Here is a 15,376-nt window from a genome sequence, read left to right as displayed (position 1 = left end):
TGTTAGTGCGTAGTGTTTTACTGAATATGCACAAGTACTTTTTTAATATTTTGTGATATAACGCCTTTTTACTGTATTTTTGTTTTATGTACTGTATGTGATTGTATGTCTGTTTGGATGTTGGAGTCTGCAATAAAGTTTGATTGATTGATTGTTTTAATCTCTTTGTTGAACCATGGCTTATTATTACTGAACACAACCACAGACTTAGATGGAATACATGAGTCCTCCACAAAGTTAATATATGGTGTCACTGTGTCAGTAAAGTCGTCTAAGCCACAACATGCTTCCCCAAAAACATTCCAGTCAGTTTGTTCCATGCAGTCGCATAGCAATTCTGCAGCCTCAGGTGTCCATCATCGGATTGTCCTCGTCTTGTGTTTAACAGTTTTTAATTGCTGACGATATGAATCGGGAAGATCATGTTATGGTCGGATCGCCCTAAAGGCGCCCACGTCACCGCACGGTATGCCTGAGGGATAGTACAGTAACACTGGTTGAGTGTTTTCTCACGTCTTGTGGCAAGGTGTATCTGTCGTTTGTACCTGGGGAGAGATCTGTTCAGACTGACGTGGTTGAAATCCCCCATTAGCAGGAGGACCGAGTCCGGGTGCGTTCTCTCCATCTCCGTGACCTGGGCAGCTGAACGGCAGAATGATGGAACCGAAGTCCCTCTGTAGATAGAACGGTCGGCATTGAATCGCGAGGGCCTCCAGTTCAGGCGAACGTGTTCAGTGAATCACAGTAGTGTTGGTGCACCACCTGTTGTTCACCAAGAAGCAGACCCCGCTGCCCTTCTGCTTTAGTGAATCCACAGTGCGATCCGCCCGGAGCAGTGAGGAGCCGGCCTGGTGTAGCGCTGAGTCGGGTATTCCTTCGTGAAGCCAGGTTTCAAGTTGAAGCACATCACCGAGCAGTCAGCAATGTCGCACCTCGAGCTGATGAGAAGGGACAGCTCGTCTGTCTTGTCAGCCAACGATCGGACATTAGACGGGATAATGCTGGGCAGAGGATCGCGATGTTTGCACCTCCGTAGGCGTACTAGAGCCCCGGCTCTCCTGCCTCGCTTCCAGGGTAGTTGTTTGCGGCCGCCCTGGCCGAACAATCCCTCACCCGGCTTCGGAGTAATTAGAAAGTCGCTTGATGAGAACAACAGCCTTGGTGGAGACTGCTGGACACTGTCCCGTATATGCAATAGCTCAAATTTTATCACACAGTCCACTCGATCAACACTTGGACAAACAATCAGTAGCCAAAGTAACCAGAGCAGCACCATGCTCTGCTGTTGGGAACCACTGTGTTAATGTGCGTTTAATTTGAATTAACTTGAATCAACTTGAACTTCAAAATGTTTTAAATGCAAAATAATGTAATTTTAAACATATAATTAATCCTGAGTTGAAAAATCAGCCCTAGTTTTTAATATTTTTATTTTCTCCTATATTTATGTCTCACAACCAAATTCCTCACATGTAAAATCCTCCTCAGTGATAACAAACTGGACTGTGACTCATGACGAGGGGGCGTGGCCTCTGCCTGGTCGCCCTGTACGTGTCCCTGTGCAGGTTTGAGGTGTATAAGAGCTGCTGATCTTCGTCTCTGTCCTCCAGCCGCTCGGCAGGATGTTGAGCGGCTCTGTGTGATGTCACCTGCCAGCTGCTGATGTGTCTCATGTCTCACTGTGTCTCTGTCCTGCTCATGATGTCACGTGTCTCTGTTTGTCCACAGTGAAGGACAGATGAAGGACAGGAGTCTTCCTCTGTCTCATCTGTGTCTCTGAGTCCATCTGATGTCTCCTCTCAACATTTAAACATTTGTGTCGCACTGTTTTCAGGTTTCACTGCTGATGAATGTGTTTCATGTGCTCATGGTTCATGTGTTCACTCTGTAGTTTGACTCTGATGTGATTCACTGCTGACGAATGTGTTTCATGTGCTCATGGTTCATGTGTTCACTCTGTAGTTTGACTCTGATGTGATTCACTGCTGACGAATGTGTTTCATGTGCTCATGGTTCACGTGTTCACACTGTGGTTTGACTCTGGTGTGATTCACTGCTGACGAATGTGTTTCATGTGCTCATGGTTCATGTGTTCACACTGTGGTTTGACTCTGGTGTGACTGAGTGATGTTTGACAGTTTGACTCAGGTCAGGTCCTGAACATGTGTCACTGTGTCTCTGTTTAAACAGCTCAGTGTTTCATGTGCTCATATCTCAGTGTGTCACAGTGTTTCTTTGTCGCCTGGTTTCACTCACAAGACGTGTGTGGCTCAGATTGTTCTGTCGCTGTGCAGAGGTGAGGTGACACCTTTGGTTTGACATGTGACGGTTCCTGTTGTGTGTGACGGTGTGACAGAGTGACAGTGTGACAGGGTGTTAAGGTGTCACATGGTGACAGAGTGTCAGGTGATGATGATGATGCCGAATAACTCGGAGCTTGTGTTTGTGCTTCAGGGTCTCAACGACTCTGTGACAAACCGCCAGCTGTTCTTCACCTTCGCTCTGATGTCATACCTCTTCACCATCTTCGTCAACCTGACGCTCATCGTCACCGTCTGCCTGGAGAAAACGCTCCATGACCCCATCTACATCTTCCTGTGCAACCTGTGTTTTAACGGCATCTGCGGAGCGTCCAGTTTCTACCCGAAGCTGCTCCACGACCTCCTGGCCGACGCCCAGGTCATCACGTACGCCGGCTGTCTGTTGCAGCTGTTTGGCGTTTACTGCTACGTCTTCTGTGAGTTCACCAGCCTGACCGTCATGGCGTACGACCGCTACCTGGCCATCTGTAAGCCGCTGCAGTACCGCACGCTGATGACGGCGCAGAGGGTGGCGCAGCTGCTGCTGCTCACCTGGTGCTTCACGCTGCTGGAGACGGTGATCGGCATCATGCTGACAGCCAGCCTGCCGATCTGCCGGCGCCACATCAAGAAGATCTTCTGCACCAACTGGGAGGTGGTGAAGCTGTCGTGCTCCGACACCACCGTCAACAACATCTACGGCTTCGTGCTCATGTTCTCGCACATCTCGCAGATCGCACTCATCCTCGTGTCCTACACACACCTGGTCCGAGCCTCGCTCAGGCTGCATTCCGACCGCAGGAAGTTCATACAGACGTGTCTGCCACACCTCGCCACGCTGCTCATCTTCACCGGCTCGCTGGTGTTTGACACCATGTACGCTCGTTATGGCGGCGGCGGCGGCGGCACGCTGCAGGCTCTGCAGAACCTGCTGGCCGCAGAGTTCCTGGTGGTCCCGCCCCTCATTAACCCCATCATCTACGGCATCAACCTGCATCAGATCCGCTCCAGGATCCTCCACAACTTCACTGCCAGACCCGACATCCAGAAACCACTTCAATAAAGAAACCTACAGCATGGTACGGAGGCAGATTGGTGTCAGAATTATCTGCAGAAACAACCCGAGTGTTAATGTGTAAAAACAACTCACACAAATACATAAGTATGATTTTTAAACTAAAAAAAAAAAAGAAATATAAAACAAATCTGTAAAAACACAAATTTAAATAAATTTGCAAATAAATGAAAAACTGAAACCTTTTTGTGAATCTCAATGTTACATTTGCAGATTTGCATTTTACACACTTAGTCTTTTTTTTAAATTGCAGATCTGTTTTATACTTGACGTGTAATATTTTGGGGAGTTTACAATAATTTTTTGTATTATTGGAAGTTGTTTTATATATTTACAGATTACACATGTACACACGGGTTGTTGATCCGTTTGCACAAATAACATTGACACAAATTTGTCTCCATATATTAATTTAATAAAGACAATCTCAGTTGGGTTTTTTTTATTATTTATTTGTAAATTAATTAAATGTATTCACAGATAATTTGTTTATGTAAAATATGTTGGGGAGTTTGTAAATCTCCTTTTTTTTGTATTTTTGTTTTTGGAAGTTGTTTTATATTTACAGATTACACATTTACTCAAGGGTTGTTGATCTGTTCACATAAATAATATTGACGCAAATCTTTCTCCGTACAGCTCCTGTACCTCATCTGATGCAAAACTGCAAAAACAAAATTGATTCAAGTCAAAAAATAATAAATATGTAAAGCAGTACATCCAGTAAAGTCACAGAAACACACCAATGTTTTTAATGTAAAAATAAACCATGAATCACTTTCTGGTTTTCTTTTTTTATGTTTGAGTTTTATGTCATGAGTTTAAAGAACTCAAAGGAAAAAAATAATAATAATAATATAAAAAAATAATATAAAATAAAAATAATCACAGTAGTAAAAGAAAACTTATTATACCAATATTAATTTATTTATTTTGTCTCAGTCTTGAAAACTAGAAAAAACAGTGTGATAAAAATTATTATATTTTATAAAAATATTATGTTTTTTTTTTTTTAATAAATGTCTTAAACAGCTGTTATAAGAAATATTTTCACTCTCACTGAATGTGGTGATCAGAGGAAATAAAAACATCTCAGATTTAAAGAATAAAATTAAAATATTAAGAAAGAAAGAAAGCAGTATTTTTCCGAAAGAAACGTCACAATAACTGAGAAACTGTGAAAAAAGTTGTAATAATTAAAAACGTATGACTTGTTGTACTTGATATTATTATTGTTTTTAGAAATGTAGTACTTGTAACATTTTTAATTAATATACAATATTTTTTAGAAATTATGACTTCTAACATTTTTATAATATTAATGTATTTTTTAAAGAAAATAATCCCATCTTTTTAATATTATAAATATATTTTTTAGATTATGACTTGTAATATTTTAAATTATATTGATATATATTGTTTTTTATATATTATTATTTTTAAGTATGACTTGTAATATTCTTTGATATTAATGCAATTTTTTAAAAAGAAAATTGTATAAGAAAATTATAACTTGTAATAGTTTATAAATAGCAGCGACTGCGCCTATGAAAGGTCAAAGATGGCCGACCAGCTCTGGAATAAAGCACACAGTGACATTCATGTACAACAGATCCCTGTGATCCAGCAACGGTGAAGACGCAGCAGCAACAGCAACAGCAACGGGTGTTTTCAGCCTCGTTTCTGAAATCAAGCTTCAGCTTTTACAGATCATGGACCTGAGGTTTGAAACAAACGAAGTCACTGAGACAGAGACGCAGATATTTATAACACGTGACCACCATCATTAATCAGAGAGCCCCAAATCCATTAAAGACACAAGACACGTCCAGCTTCCATCTGTAGGCCTCACAGTTTACCTTTCTGTACTTAAAAACTACAACTCCCAGGAGGCAGAGCTTTGACCACAGGTGTGTTACATTAGACTGACATTGTTTCCTTTTACCTGTTGGTCCAGTGATGCCTCGTGTTCACTCTGATGAAACTCAACAGTAAAGTGAAACACTGCAGAGATGTAAGTGTGCCGACATCTTGAGTCCGTAGATTGTTTTTAATTATTATGACTTTGAAACATTTTAATGACTTTTTTCATAGTTTTTATTATATTTATTTTCTGAGGGGAAACAGTCACATCAGGTCGTTTCTTCAGCAGCAAATTTAATGAGAAATTTAACGTTTCTAAATTTGACCTCTGTCACACATCGTGGTCTCTGCAGTAAACAGCTGTGTGACAGACATGTCCTTATATGTCCATGAGTCTTGATGCTGTAGTTTCATATCATGCCACACACTGCCACCCACTGGCCAGGTGCTGTCAGTGCAACACAAATCTCTGAAAACCAAGATGGCCGACAGAAAGCATGAGATGTGCAGCTCAGGAACATCCTGCCAATCCTTCTGGCAGGTAAATAAAATGTGGCAACATCAGGTAACATCTCAGGAGTCACACAGGTGCTAAGATAAGTGTTGATTATATGAGTCACACGGGTGTTAAGATAAGTGTTGATTATATGAGTCATACAGGTGTTAAGTGTTGATTATATGAGTCACACACAGGTGTTAAGATAAGTGTTGATTATATGAGTCACACGGGTGTTAAGATAAGTGTTGATTATATGAGTCACACAGGTGTTAAGATAAGTGTTGATTCTATGAGTCATACAGGTGTTAAGTGTTGATTATATGAGTCACACACAGGTGCTAAGATAAGTGTTGATTATATGAGTCACACGGGTGTTAAGATAAGTGTTGATTATATGAGTCACACAGGTGTTAAGATAAGTGTTGATTATATGAGTCACACGGGTGTTAAGATAAGTGTTGATTATATGAGTCACACAGGTGTTAAGATAAGTGTTGATTATATGAGTCATACAGGTGTTAAGTGTTGATTATATGAGTCACACACAGGTGTTAAGATAAGTGTTGATTATATGAGTCACACGGGTGTTAAGTGTTGATTATATGAGTCATACAGGTGTTAAGTGTTGATTATATGAGTCACACACAGGTGTTAAGATAAGTGTTGATTATATGAGTCACACGGTGTTAAGATAAGTGTTGATTATATGAGTCATACAGGTGTTAAGTGTTGATTATATGAGTCACACACAGGTGCTAAGATAAGTGTTGATTATATGAGTCAGCACGGGTGTTAAGATAAGTGTTGATTATATGAGTCACACAGGTGTTAAGATAAGTGTTGATTCTATGAGTCATACAGGTGTTAAGTGTTGATTCTATGAGTCACACGGGTGTTAAGTGTTGATTATATGAGTCACACGGGTGTTAAGATAAGTGTTGATTATATGAGTCACACAGGTGTTAAGATAAGTGTTGATTATATGAGTCATACAGGTGTTAAGTGTTGATTATATGAGTCACACACAGGTGTTAAGATAAGTGTTGATTATATGAGTCACACGGGTGTTAAGATAAGTGTTGATTATATGAGTCACACACAGGTGTTAAGATAAGTGTTGATTATATGAGTCATACAGGTATTAAGATAAGTGTTGATTATATGAGTCACACGGGTGTGAAGATAAGTGTTGATTATATGAGTCACACAGGTGTTAAGATAAGTGTTGATTGTATGAGTCATACAGGTGTTAAGTGTTGATTATATGAGTCATACAGGTGTTAAGATAAGTGTTGATTATATGAGTCACACGGGTGTTAAGATAAGTGTTGATTATATGAGTCACACAGATGTTAAGTGTTGATTATATGAGTCACACGGGTGTTAAGATAAGTGTTGATTATATGAGTCACACAGGTGTTAAGATAAGTGTTGATTATATGAGTCACACACAGGTGTTAAGATAAGTGTTGATTATATGAGTCACACAGGTGTTAAGTGTTGATTATATGAGTCACACACAGGTGTTAAGATAAGTGTTGATTATATGAGTCACACGGGTGTTAAGATAAGTGTTGATTATATGAGTCACACGGGTGTTAAGATAAGTGTTGATTATATGAGTCACACACAGGTGTTAAGATAAGTGTTGATTATATGAGTCACACGGGTGTTAAGATAAGTGTTGATTATATGAGTCACACACAGGTGCTAAGATAAGTGTTGATTATATGAGTCACACACAGGTGTTAAGATAAGTGTTGAATATCAGAGACACACGGGTGTTAAGATAAGTGTATATTATATGAGACACACGGGTGTTAAGTGAAGAATATATGAGTCACGGGTGTTAAGATAAGTGTTGATTATATGAGTCACATGGGTGTTAAGTGTTGATTATATGAGTCACACGGGTGTTAAGTGTTGATTATATGAGTCACACAGGTGTTAAGATAAGTGTTGATTATATGAGTCACACGGGTGTTAAGTGTTGATTATATGAGTCACACGGGTGTTAAGATAAGTGTTGATTATATGAGTCACACGGGTGTTAAGATAAGTGTTGATTATATGAGTCACACAGGTGTTAAGTGTTGATTATATGAGTCACACACAGGTGTTAAGATAAGTGTTGATTATATGAGTCACACACAGGTGTTAAGATAAGTGTTGATTATATGAGTCACACACAGGTGTTAAGATAAGTGTTGATTATATGAGTCACACAGGTGTTAAGATAAGTGTTGATTATATGAGTCACACACAGGTGTTAAGATAAGTGTTGATGATATGAGTCACACGGGTGTTAAGATAAGTGTTGATTATATGAGTCACACGGGTGTTAAGATAAGTGTTGATTATATGAGTCACACACAGGTGTTAAGATAAGTGTTGATTATATGAGTCATACAGGTGTTAAGATAAGTGTTGATTATATGAGTCACACGGGTGTTAAGATAAGTGTTGATTATATGAGTCACACAGGTGTTAAGATAAGTGTTGATTCTATGAGTCATACAGGTGTTAAGTGTTGATTCTATGAGTCACACGGGTGTTAAGTGTTGATTATATGAGTCATACAGGTGTTAAGTGTTGATTATATGAGTCACACACAGGTGTGAAGATAAGTGTTGATTATATGAGTCACACGGGTGTTAAGATAAGTGTTGATTATATGAGTCACACACAGGTGTTAAGATAAGTGTTGATTATATGAGTCACACAGGTGTTAAGATAAGTGTTGATTATATGAGTCATACAGGTGTTAAGTGTTGATTATATGAGTCATACAGGTGTTAAGATAAGTGTTGATTATATGAGTCACACGGGTGTTAAGATAAGTGTTGATTATATGAGTCACACAGGTGTTAAGATAAGTGTTGATTCTATGAGTCATACAGGTGTTAAGTGTTGATTATATGAGTCACACACAGGTGCTAAGATAAGTGTTGATTATATGAGTCACACGGGTGTTAAGATAAGTGTTGATTATATGAGTCACACAGGTGTTAAGATAAGTGTTGATTATATGAGTCACACGGGTGTTAAGATAAGTGTTGATTATATGAGTCACACAGGTGTTAAGATAAGTGTTGATTATATGAGTCATACAGGTGTTAAGTGTTGATTATATGAGTCACACACAGGTGTTAAGATAAGTGTTGATTATATGAGTCACACGGGTGTTAAGTGTTGATTATATGAGTCATACAGGTGTTAAGTGTTGATTATATGAGTCACACACAGGTGTTAAGATAAGTGTTGATTATATGAGTCACACGGGTGTTAAGATAAGTGTTGATTATATGAGTCATACAGGTGTTAAGTGTTGATTATATGAGTCACACACAGGTGCTAAGATAAGTGTTGATTATATGAGTCACACGGGTGTTAAGATAAGTGTTGATTATATGAGTCACACAGGTGTTAAGATAAGTGTTGATTCTATGAGTCATACAGGTGTTAAGTGTTGATTCTATGAGTCACACGGGTGTTAAGTGTTGATTATATGAGTAACACGTGTGTTAAGATAAGTGTTGATTATATGAGTCACACAGGTGTTAAGATAAGTGTTGATTATATGAGTCATACAGGTGTTAAGTGTTGATTATATGAGTCACACACAGGTGTTAAGATAAGTGTTGATTATATGAGTCACACGGGTGTTAAGATAAGTGTTGATTATATGAGTCACACACAGGTGTTAAGATAAGTGTTGATTATATGAGTCATACAGGTATTAAGATAAGTGTTGATTATATGAGTCACACGGGTGTGAAGATAAGTGTTGATTATATGAGTCACACAGGTGTTAAGATAAGTGTTGATTGTATGAGTCATACAGGTGTTAAGTGTTGATTATATGAGTCATACAGGTGTTAAGATAAGTGTTGATTATATGAGTCACACGGGTGTTAAGATAAGTGTTGATTATATGAGTCACACAGATGTTAAGTGTTGATTATATGAGTCACACGGGTGTTAAGATAAGTGTTGATTATATGAGTCACACACAGGTGTTAAGATAAGTGTTGATTATATGAGTCACACACAGGTGTTAAGATAAGTGTTGATTATATGAGTCACACAGGTGTTAAGTGTTGATTATATGAGTCACACACAGGTGTTAAGATAAGTGTTGATTATATGAGTCACACGGGTGTTAAGATAAGTGTTGATTATATGAGTCACACGGGTGTTAAGATAAGTGTTGATTATATGAGTCACACAGGTGTTAAGATAAGTGTTGATTATATGAGTCACACGGGTGTTAAGATAAGTGTTGATTATATGAGTCACACACAGGTGCTAAGATAAGTGTTGATTATATGAGTCACACACAGGTGTTAAGATAAGTGTTGATTATATGAGTCACACGGGTGTTAAGATAAGTGTTGATTATATGAGTCACACGGGTGTTAAGTGTTGATTATATGAGTCACATGGGTGTTAAGATAAGTGTTGATTATATGAGTCACATGGGTGTTAAGTGTTGATTATATGAGTCACACGGGTGTTAAGTGTTGATTATATGAGTCACACAGGTGTTAAGATAAGTGTTGATTATATGAGTCACACGGGTGTTAAGTGTTGATTATATGAGTCACACGGGTGTTAAGATAAGTGTTGATTATATGAGTCACACGGGTGTTAAGATAAGTGTTGATTATATGAGTCACACAGGTGTTAAGTGTTGATTATATGAGTCACACACAGGTGTTAAGATAAGTGTTGATTATATGAGTCACACGGGTGTTAAGATAAGTGTTGATTATATGAGTCACACACAGGTGTTAAGATAAGTGTTGATTATATGAGTCACACAGGTGTTAAGATAAGTGTTGATTATATGAGTCACACACAGGTGTTAAGATAAGTGTTGATGATATGAGTCACACGGGTGTTAAGATAAGTGTTGATTATATGAGTCACACGGGTGTTAAGATAAGTGTTGATTATATGAGTCACACACAGGTGTTAAGATAAGTGTTGATTATATGAGTCATACAGGTGTTAAGATAAGTGTTGATTATATGAGTCACACGGGTGTTAAGATAAGTGTTGATTATATGAGTCACACAGGTGTTAAGATAAGTGTTGATTCTATGAGTCATACAGGTGTTAAGTGTTGATTCTATGAGTCACACGGGTGTTAAGTGTTGATTATATGAGTCATACAGGTGTTAAGTGTTGATTATATGAGTCACACACAGGTGTGAAGATAAGTGTTGATTATATGAGTCACACGGGTGTTAAGATAAGTGTTGATTATATGAGTCACACACAGGTGTTAAGATAAGTGTTGATTATATGAGTCACACAGGTGCTAAGATAAGTGTTGATTATATGAGTCATACAGGTGTTAAGTGTTGATTATATGAGTCACACACAGGTGTTAAGATAAGTGTTGATTATATGAGTCACACGGGTGTTAAGATAAGTGTTGATTATATGAGTCACACGGGTGTTAAGATAAGTGTTGATTATATGAGTCACACACAGGTGTTAAGATAAGTGTTGATTATATGAGTCATACAGGTATTAAGATAAGTGTTGATTATATGAGTCACACGGGTGTTAAGATAAGTGTTGATTGTATGAGTCATACAGGTGTTAAGTGTTGATTATATGAGTCATACAGGTGTTAAGATAAGTGTTGATTATATGAGTCACACAGGTGTTAAGTGTTGATTATATGAGTCACACGGGTGTTAAGATAAGTGTTGATTATATGAGTCACACAGGTGTTAAGTGTTGATTATATGAGTCACACGGGTGTTAAGATAAGTGTTGATTATATGAGTCACACGGGTGTTAAGATAAGTGTTGATTATATGAGTCACACAGGTGTTAAGATAAGTGTTGATTGTATGAGTCATACAGGTGTTAAGTGTTGATTATATGAGTCACACAGGTGTTAAGTGTTGATTATATGAGTCACACACAGGTGTTAAGATAAGTGTTGATTATATGAGTCACACGGGTGTTAAGATAAGTGTTGATTATATGAGTCACACACAGGTGCTAAGATAAGTGTTGATTATATGAGTCACACACAGGTGCTAAGATAAGTGTTGATTATATGAGTCACACACAGGTGTTAAGATAAGTGTTGATTATATGAGTCACACGGGTGTTAAGATAAGTGTTGATTATATGAGTCACACACAGGTGCTAAGATAAGTGTTGATTATATGAGTCACACACAGGTGCTAAGATAAGTGTTGATTATATGAGTCACACACAGGTGTTAAGATAAGTGTTGATTATATGAGTCACACGGGTGTTAAGATAAGTGTTGATTATATGAGTCACACGGGTGTTAAGTGTTGATTATATGAGTCACATGGGTGTTAAGATAAGTGTTGATTATATGAGTCACATGGGTGTTAAGTGTTGATTATATGAGTCACACGGGTGTTAAGTGTTGATTATATGAGTCACACAGGTGTTAAGATAAGTGTTGATTATATGAGTCACACGGGTGTTAAGTGTTGATTATATGAGTCACACGGGTGTTAAGATAAGTGTTGATTATATGAGTCACACGGGTGTTAAGATAAGTGTTGATTATATGAGTCACACACAGGTGTTAAGATAAGTGTTGATTATATGAGTCACACGGGTGTTAAGATAAGTGTTGATTATATGAGTCACACAGGTGTTAAGATAAGTGTTGATTATATGAGTCACACACAGGTGCTAAGATAAGTGTTGATTATATGAGTCACACACAGGTGTTAAGATAAGTGTTGATTATATGAGTCTCACTCAGGTTTTTTGTTAAGTGTTTATTATATGAGTCACACGGGTGTTAAGTGTTGATTATATGAGTCACATGGGTGTTAAGATAAGTGTTGATTATATGAGTCACATGGGTGTTAAGTGTTGATTATATGAGTCACACACAGGTGTTAAGATAAGTGTTGATTATATGAGTCACACAGGTGTTAAGATAAGTGTTGATTATATGAGTCACACGGGTGTTAAGTGTTGATTATATGAGTCACACGGGTGTTAAGATAAGTGTTGATTATATGAGTCACACGGGTGTTAAGATAAGTGTTGATTATATGAGTCACACACAGGTGTTAAGATAAGTGTTGATTATATGAGTCACACAGGTGTTAAGATAAGTGTTGATTATATGAGTCACACAGGTGTTAAGATAAGTGTTGATTATATGAGTCACACACAGGTGTTAAGATAAGTGTTGATTATATGAGTCACACGGGTGTTAAGATAAGTGTTGATTATATGAGTCACACACAGGTGTTAAGATAAGTGTTGATTATATGAGTCATACAGGTGTTAAGATAAGTGTTGATTATATGAGTCACACTGGTGTTAAGATAAGTGTTGATTATATGAGTCACACAGGTGTTAAGATAAGTGTTGATTCTATGAGTCATACAGGTGTTAAGTGTTGATTCTATGAGTCACACGGGTGTTAAGTGTTGATTATATGAGTCACACGGGTGTTAAGATAAGTGTTGATTATATGAGTCATACAGGTGTTAAGTGTTGATTATATGAGTCACACACAGGTGTTAAGATAAGTGTTGATTATATGAGTCACACAGGGGTGAAGATAAGTGTTGATTATATGAGTCACACACAGGTGTTAAGATAAGTGTTGATTATATGAGTCACACAGGTGTTAAGATAAGTGTTGATTATATGAGTCATACAGGTGTTAAGTGTTGATTATATGAGTCACACACAGGTGTTAAGATAAGTGTTGATTATATGAGTCACACGGGTGTTAAGATAAGTGTTGATTATATGAGTCACACTGGTGTTAAGATAAGTGTTGATTATATGAGTCACACACAGGTGTTAAGATAAGTGTTGATTATATGAGTCATACAGGTATTAAGATAAGTGTTGATTATATGAGTCACACGGGTGTGAAGATAAGTGTTGATTATATGAGTCACACAGGTGTTAAGATAAGTGTTGATTGTATGAGTCATACAGGTGTTAAGTGTTGATTATATGAGTCATACAGGTGTCAAGATAAGTGTTGATTATATGAGTCACACGGGTGTTAAGATAAGTGTTGATTATATGAGTCACACAGGTGTTAAGTGTTGATTATATGAGTCACACGGGTGTTAAGATAAGTGTTGATTATATGAGTCACACAGGTGTTAAGTGTTGATTATATGAGTCACACACAGGTGTTAAGATAAGTGTTGATTATATGAGTCACACGGGTGTTAAGATAAGTGTTAATTATATGAGTCACACGGGTGTTAAGATAAGTGTTGATTATATGAGTCACACAGGTGTTAAGTGTTGATTATATGAGTCACACACAGGTGTTAAGATAAGTGTTGATTATATGAGTCACACGGGTGTTAAGATAAGTGTTGATTATATGAGTCACACACAGGTGTTAAGATAAGTGTTGATTATATGAGTCACACGGGTGTTAAGATAAGTGTTGATTATATGAGTCACACAGGTGTTAAGATAAGTGTTGATTATATGAGTCACACGGGTGTTAAGATAAGTGTTGATTATATGAGTCACACGGGTGTTAAGATAAGTGTTGATTATATGAGTCACACACAGGTGCTAAGATAAGTGTTGATTATATGAGTCACACACAGGTGCTAAGATAAGTGTTGATTATATGAGTCACACACAGGTGTTAAGATAAGTGTTGATTATATGAGTCACACGGGTGTTAAGTGTTGATTATATGAGTCACATGGGTGTTAAGATAAGTGTTGATTATATGAGTCACATGGGTGTTAAGTGTTGATTATATGAGTCACACGGGTGTTAAGTGTTGATTATATGAGTCACACAGGTGTTAAGATAAGTGTTGATTATATGAGTCACAAGTGTCTTAAGTGTTGATTATATGAGTCACACGGGTGTTAAGATAAGTGTTGATTATATGAGTCACACGGGTGTTAAGATAAGTGTTGATTATATGAGTCACACAGGTGTTAAGATAAGTGTTGATTATATGAGTCACACAGGTGTTAAGTGTTGATTATATGAGTCACACACAGGTGCTAAGATAAGTGTTGATTATATGAGTCACACGGGTGTTAAGATAAGTGTTGATTATATGAGTCACACACAGGTGTTAAGATAAGTGTTGATTATATGAGTCACACAGGTGTTAAGATAAGTGTTGATTATATGAGTCACACGGGTGTTAAGATAAGTGTTGATTATATGAGTCACACAGGTGTTAAGATAAGTGTTGATTATATGAGTCACACACAGGTGTTAAGATAAGTGTTGATTATATGAGTCACACGGGTGTTAAGATAAGTGTTGATTATATGAGTCACACAGGTGTTAAGATAAGTGTTGATTCTATGAGTCATACAGGTGTTAAGTGTTGATTCTATGAGTCACACGGGTGTTAAGTGTTGATTATATGAGTCACACGGGTGTTAAGATAAGTGTTGATTATATGAGTCATACAGGTGTTAAGTGTTGATTATATGAGTCACACACAGGTGTTAAGATAAGTGTTGATTATATGAGTCACACGGGTGTTAAGATAAGTGTTGATTATATGAGTCACACACAGGTGTTAAGATAAGTGTTGATTATATGAGTCACACAGGTGTTAAGATAAGTGTTGATTATATGAGTCATACAGGTGTT

General features: G+C 37.5%; 2 protein-coding genes across 2 annotated transcripts in view; both read left to right on the top strand.

The window, feature by feature from the left end:
* Positions 1 to 15,376, top strand: part of abcg1 (ATP-binding cassette, sub-family G (WHITE), member 1) — a 391,642-nt gene that overhangs the window by 300,907 nt on the left and 75,359 nt on the right. The gene's annotated exons all lie outside the window — the stretch shown is intronic.
* Positions 2,416 to 3,363, top strand: LOC125888482 (putative gustatory receptor clone PTE03). Its single transcript, XM_049575865.1, has one exon. It carries the CDS (start codon positions 2,416 to 2,418, stop codon positions 3,361 to 3,363), a length of 948 nt encoding a protein of 315 aa, XP_049431822.1.

Source organism: Epinephelus fuscoguttatus, linkage group LG5 (genome assembly GCF_011397635.1).
Source record: "Epinephelus fuscoguttatus linkage group LG5, E.fuscoguttatus.final_Chr_v1".
Taxonomy (NCBI): domain Eukaryota; kingdom Metazoa; phylum Chordata; class Actinopteri; order Perciformes; family Serranidae; genus Epinephelus; species Epinephelus fuscoguttatus.
The sequence above is the reverse complement of the archived record's forward strand: the minus strand, read 5'-3'. Positions and strand labels throughout refer to the sequence as shown.

What these genes read in the sequence shown, in the direction of transcription:
- LOC125888482 (XM_049575865.1), top strand. Translation starts at nt 2,416, where the DNA reads ATGATGCCGAATAACTCGGAGCTTGTGTTTGTGCTTCAGGGTCTCAAC.